Genomic DNA, 5,773 nt, shown 5'->3' with positions numbered 1-5,773 from the left:
GGGACGGTAGCTAAGGCAGAGGAAGGCAGCCCATGGCACGGTATTCCCACCCCTTCAGCATAAAGTGCAGTGGAGAATTAAGGATTAGGACAGTCGAGCATTCACCTCCCTCCAGGAGTAAAAAAAAAAATGCACTGCACTTATATACCGTAATTGCAAGATGAGCCTGCACCGTGCACTGGGACCCAGAAAAACAAGTGTGTTGCATCAAAAGTGTAGGCAGGAGGTCAAGGGAGGTGGTTCTCCCCCTTTACTCGGCTCTCATGAGACCCCACCCTACAGCCCCCAACATGAGGAGGACATGGAATTCATGGAGAAAGTCCAGAGAGCCACAACGATGATCCAAGGCATGGAGCAGCTCTGCTCTGGAGACAGACTCAGAGAGTTGGGGCTGTTCAACCTGCAGAAGGCTCCAGGACAACCTCATAGCAGCCTTCCAGTATCTAAAGGAGCTGTTGACAAGGCCTTGTAGTGAGAGGACAAGGGGTAATGGCTCAAAACTGGAAGAGGGGAGATTTAGGTTAGGCAGTAGGAGGAAATTCTTTAGTGGGAGGGTGGTGAGACACTGGCCCAGGTCGACCAGAGAAGTTGTGGATGCCCCATCCCTGGAAGTGTTCAAGGCCAGGTTTGATGGGGCTTGGAGAAGCCTGGTCCAGTGGGAGGTGTCCCTGGCCCTAGCGGGTGGTTGGAACTAGAAGATCTTTAAGGTCCCTTCCAACCCAAACCATTCCATGATTCCACAGCCGCAGAGCTCAGCTGGAGTAATGAAGTCACTGCAAGGACTGACTTTGGGACAGGCAACAAATTTTATTGCAAGAAAAGAAACAAACCCTGATCATCATTTGAGACCGAGGTCCCCAATAACCTGTTCCCTGTGGAGGTTTTGGGCTATAACCCCTCACGCTGGGAGTGACTCAATCAAACGTGATCCGAAAGCTGCGCTCCTGCTCCTTGCGGCGGCTCTCGCAGACCTTGGTCACCTCTTCCACCTTCCTCTGCAGCACGGCTGTGGGAGAAACCAGGGATCACTCTCACAGCCCCCTGAAACACAACCCTGCCCAGCCTGACCCAAGGGAGGAGAAAGAAAAACACTTGGACAGTCACTCGGATCGGACACTGCACAGAGGAGGAGGAAAACCCAACACAAAGCGCGGTTGATCCTCCAAGGCAAAGATCATCTAAAAAGTATTCTGAGTCACTCAGGGACTAGCAGGCACAATCAGATGAAGCCTGGGACATGCTGTTGACACTTTGCTCTGCCAGTTTGTTGCAGTTTCAGGGCTGAGCAAACCCTCCCTGAGCAGGAACCACAAGCAGATCTTCAGCTTGAGGAAAACCAACTGCTTTACAGAGCAGTTTCCCCTCCACAGCTCCTGCTACACTTGCTCTGATCCACACCACCAGCCAAGAGTACACACACACTTTCCTGCAGGATATCACTCAGCCATTAGCAGCTTTCAACTGTAAATACAGAAAAGACACTGTGATTGCACAGAAGAGGAGCCACAACTCGGCTCATCTGTCATTTGCAGCTCAGGGGACTTGGCAACACACAAGCCACTCATGGAGCATCAACTTTCCATAGAGCAGACATTGCAATATACAAAAAAAATCCTGGCACAAGCTAAAGCAATTTCAGATTTCATTCCATGAAAGCTTATCTATCAGAAACTATTCAAAAGGGCTATGGCATTATGTCAGCCTGTGGCTTGTAGACAGGCATTCCAGGTTAGGTTTTATTTCCTACAGCATTCCCAACCCAGAATCTTCCAGTAACATATCAAACAACACATTTTCCTTTGTTACTTTTCAAAAATGTGCCACCTAACAATGATCATGGCATAAAATGACAGCCTGCCTCACTGTCTCACACGTCTCACCTCAGAATTCAGTTCTAGCTATGACAGGGAAGAAAGACTTTCTGGTTCTCTCAGGGAGAGGCAGAAGGTGACAAGGCTGTGTCCAAACACTCCTTTCACCTGTGGAAGCAGCACCACCCTGTGTCCGTGTTCAGCAAGTCCAACTAATTGTGGCAGGGCAGGCTGACACTAATTTGAATAGTGCCACAGCTACACTAATTGTTTAACAAGTCAGACAAGTTACTAGACACTATCGATGAGGGTGCTTAAAAAGATCCCTGGCTGTTGTGAAAGAGTCCTGGAGATGCTCCACAAGAAACCAAACTGGTAATATCACCTACAGCACAGATGGCCTAGTTCTTTGGTTTTTTGTGGGGGGCAGGTTGAAACATTTCTTTCACATAAAAAGAATGTTAAGGAATTTGTCCTTGTGAAATTCCCACACTCCAGAGTCACTGCACTTGCAGATCAATGCCTGCTGCTCAGTGTGACCTGGATTGGGCTTTCCTGTGGGAGTGAAGGGAAATGGGGATGACAACATTAAACACACACACAACCCCTCAACAATTTTCCTATTCCAAAGGGAAACCTCAAAACACTTTAAGAGCTGAAATATTTAACCATAGGTTGACAAAACAAAGCATAAAGTTTTCAAGTCCTCTGCTCTGATGCATTTCAAGCACTGCTTTTTTTTTTTTTTTGGTAAAACATGAGCAGTTGCCAGGAATTAATTCTGAGCAGAGGCCTTTGATGAACATCAGGGGAATTCAAGCAGAGGAGAAACAGGATCATTGAACATGAGGAGGAGAAGATTCCTCAGGCACCCTCAGGGATACATGCTCAAGCAACACTTGCACACGTGCTACCTGCTTTCCATTTGCATTCTGAAAAAGCTGCAAGGCAACTCTCACCTGAATTCTGGTCAATCCACTGCAATGAATCCATGTGTGCATTCAAAATTTTACAGATCTGCTGAAGCTGAGGAGAAAGAGAAGCTGCAAGTCAGTTGACAACCATATAAACTAAGAGCAGGAAAAGACAGCCTGCCTGTCCCTGCCTTTGGAACACGATGCAATCACATTCCTAATACATACACCTCCAATAACCGGGCAGAGACCTTCCCAGGGAACTCTGAGCAGCAACTGTGTTAGTTTGCTTCTCTTTATCATCAAGGAAACAGATTGGTTTAGAGTATATGCCCATGGCTTAGGCTTATTTCAATTCAGACCTAGGAACCACGACTCCATGAATCATGTTTGGATTAAGGTGGCAAAAGTCAAAAAACAATGGGAAAAAAACCTCAGTCTGCATAACTGAAGGGAGATTTTTACTGAAAAACAGCTTCTCAGAAAAGCCACAAGGGATGTGAAGATCAACTTAATACATATCAGTAAGAGCTGGTAATTCAGACCTTGTTTTCAGGAGGATGGAAAAATAGCATAAGGAAAAAAATCAGCAGCTACAGAGAGCATTCTGAGCAAAATTTAGATTAGCTACAAGATAGATTCAAGGATGCAGCAGACAGCCAGGTCACCATTAAGAAATGCCTCTGAAACAAGATGTAAACTAGGCAAAAATAGACAACCACCAAATAACCCAAGTGAGATACTTCAAAAACTGTGGAGTCAAGACGTAAACAAGGATGGCTTGTGGTGTGATCTCATGCACGTTTTAAGAGAAAAGAATCAACCCAAGGAAGAAATAAAAAACACCCTTCCATGCTGAAACTGCATGTATCCAGGAGCACACAAACAAGTTTAAATATCCTTTGTATCATTCCAACAAACAAAAAATAAAGCTTAGATGTACCGGGTCACTTGTGTCTGCTGGGCCTCTTGATGTGTTCAGGTGCTCAGTGATGTCCTTCAGATCTTGTGCCATACGCTTCAACTGAGCATCTATGTTTTCTGCCAGTTTGTAGCTGCAAAAGACAGCGGAACCAAGGTCAGAATGCTTGAAGTGAACTTCAGAAGACCTGCTACCAGTCCAAACAACTCCGGGTAAACAATTAGCTTCCAAAACTTTCAAGCAAGGCTTGAAACACATATTGTGATTACCCTGATACAATAAAACACTTAAAGGTTTATGAGGATGCATGAGCCACATGTCTCAGTTCATTCTGCTCTCACCAGTGCCACCACTAAATAGTCACCAGTTTTCAGAGATCATGCCTAAATTAGTAACCTTTTCCCACACAGCTCAGTAGACCAACATCCTAAGAGATTCTCCTGCCAACCCAAGGGCTTCCACTCTCACTTCCCCCGTTTCTAATGCATAAAATCAGGCTGCCATGCACATCACAGGGTCACAGGGTTGACAAAGGCCAAGACGAATCCATATTCTCTTGCAGCCCAACTCCACCCCTTGCCCATCCATCACCACCACATCAGTCTGCTCATCACACATCCCAAGCAGATCTGGCTCTTACGTCCTCTCCCGCTCCTCATCCGCGTGCTGCAAGTAGATCGTCCCGCTCTGCTCCTTCACAGACTCCTCCAGCGGCGTCAGCAAGTCCTCCAGCTCTTTCTGCTGGGACAGAATGAAGTCCAGCTCCTGATCCAGTCTGAAAAGAGAAGACATGAACGGCTCCACCCACACCTTAGGTACGTTCCAAATCTGCCATTCCACAAGGCAGGAAGATTTGGTTTCTACATCCTCTACTACAGTTCCCAGTCTTGTACCTCTTCTGATCAAGCTTCACCTTCTCTACTTCCCTGTGCAATGAAGTAATCTGCAAACACAAGACAAAAACAGTAAACAAACTCACAAGTCAACTCCTCCAACAGTTACCTCTGGATTGACAGATCAAACACTGAATAGTGCAAGTCTAAAAGCTCCACCCCAATGTAACTGGCTACCACAGTGTGAACCCACGGAATGTAGTTCCAACCTTCAACACATCGAGACAAGGACAGACACACAAAAGGTTTCAAAAGCACCAGACACAACGGATTCACCCCTCTCTCTTTACAAGCAGAACATCCCTCTAGGTGGCTGAGAGCATCTCTAACACCCCAGGCCCAGCAGGATCCAAGCAAGCACAGCCAGGTCACACTGGGCATCACCTCACCTTCTCCCCGTTCTCTATCAGCGTCCGATCCCAGGCGTTCACTTGTGTCGCTTGATGGAGAAAGTGTTTCTCTTGGTCTTCCAGTTCCAGACTCCACTTGTTTATCAGACTCTCCAGCTGGGCATACGTCATCACCGGAGGTGCCCTGAGAGAAGTGCCACCCAGCACAGAACCCCAGGTCAAACACCAAAGCACAAACGGGACAACACACGCTTACGCTTCCCCCTCCAGGTACCACCATCCACTCTCTCTCTTGCCCCAGTCACCAAGTGTCAGTCACTTGTAACTCCACACTCACGTGGGTGCTGTTGTAGTTAGGGCAGCTGTAGAAGTCCCAGCTCCAATGGCACCAGTTGTAGTTAATGGCTTCAGGTTCAAAGCAAAGGCAGGAACTGAAGTGGTGCCTGAGGGGAAAGACTCAACTCAAGCAGCAGAACAAGCAACACATCTGCTGTCCAGAAAACTACGGATAGGTCCAGTGTACATGTCTAAGGACAGTGCTGTGTGAGCTCAGATAGGTCCCTGCCACCAAAAGCAAATCCCGTGTCTGTCACCAAGAGAAGGAAGCACATCCTGACACAAAGCAGTCGACTGTAAATGCCTGACTAGCAGCTCCAAGAAAACAAGCAGCTGTCAGCCTGCCCCTCACCTGGCCATTAGTACCAAGAAACACACATTAGCCCACACCCCTCTCAGTCTCCTCATCTTTTAGCATTAGATCCAACAACCACCCACTTCACCTCCTGCGCTTTGCACGTAAGGCTTCTCTTTGCACAAAGATACAACCATCTATCAGATGGCTTTCTCAGCCAGGCACACGGCTGCTGCAGGGCACTCCTGCTCT

At 47.2% G+C, this 5,773-nt stretch overlaps 2 protein-coding genes across 2 annotated transcripts in view; both read right to left on the bottom strand.

The window, feature by feature from the left end:
- Positions 1-351, bottom strand: part of RBM41 (RNA binding motif protein 41) — a 6,728-nt gene extending 6,377 nt beyond the window's left edge. The window contains 1 exon segment of the mRNA XM_009997200.1: positions 291-351. Coding sequence (XP_009995502.1) covers positions 291-351 — 61 coding nt within the window.
- A 437-nt stretch (positions 352-788) lies between these two features.
- Positions 789-5,325, bottom strand: NUP62CL (nucleoporin 62kDa C-terminal like). The gene is made up of 7 exons (XM_009997086.1): positions 5,228-5,325; positions 4,930-5,074; positions 4,541-4,590; positions 4,288-4,422; positions 3,669-3,780; positions 2,771-2,837; positions 789-1,006 (listed from the first exon to the last, which is right to left on the bottom strand). Exons 2-7 carry the CDS (start codon positions 5,059-5,061, stop codon positions 915-917), a joined length of 588 nt encoding a protein of 195 aa, XP_009995388.1. The 5' UTR covers positions 5,062-5,074; positions 5,228-5,325; the 3' UTR covers positions 789-914.
- Between the last annotated feature and the right edge of the window lie 448 nt (positions 5,326-5,773).

This window comes from Chaetura pelagica, unplaced genomic scaffold, assembly GCF_000747805.2.
Source record: "Chaetura pelagica isolate M959 unplaced genomic scaffold, ChaPel_1.0 scaffold344, whole genome shotgun sequence".
Lineage (NCBI taxonomy): Eukaryota > Metazoa > Chordata > Aves > Apodiformes > Apodidae > Chaetura > Chaetura pelagica.
The sequence above is the reverse complement of the archived record's forward strand: the minus strand, read 5'-3'. Positions and strand labels throughout refer to the sequence as shown.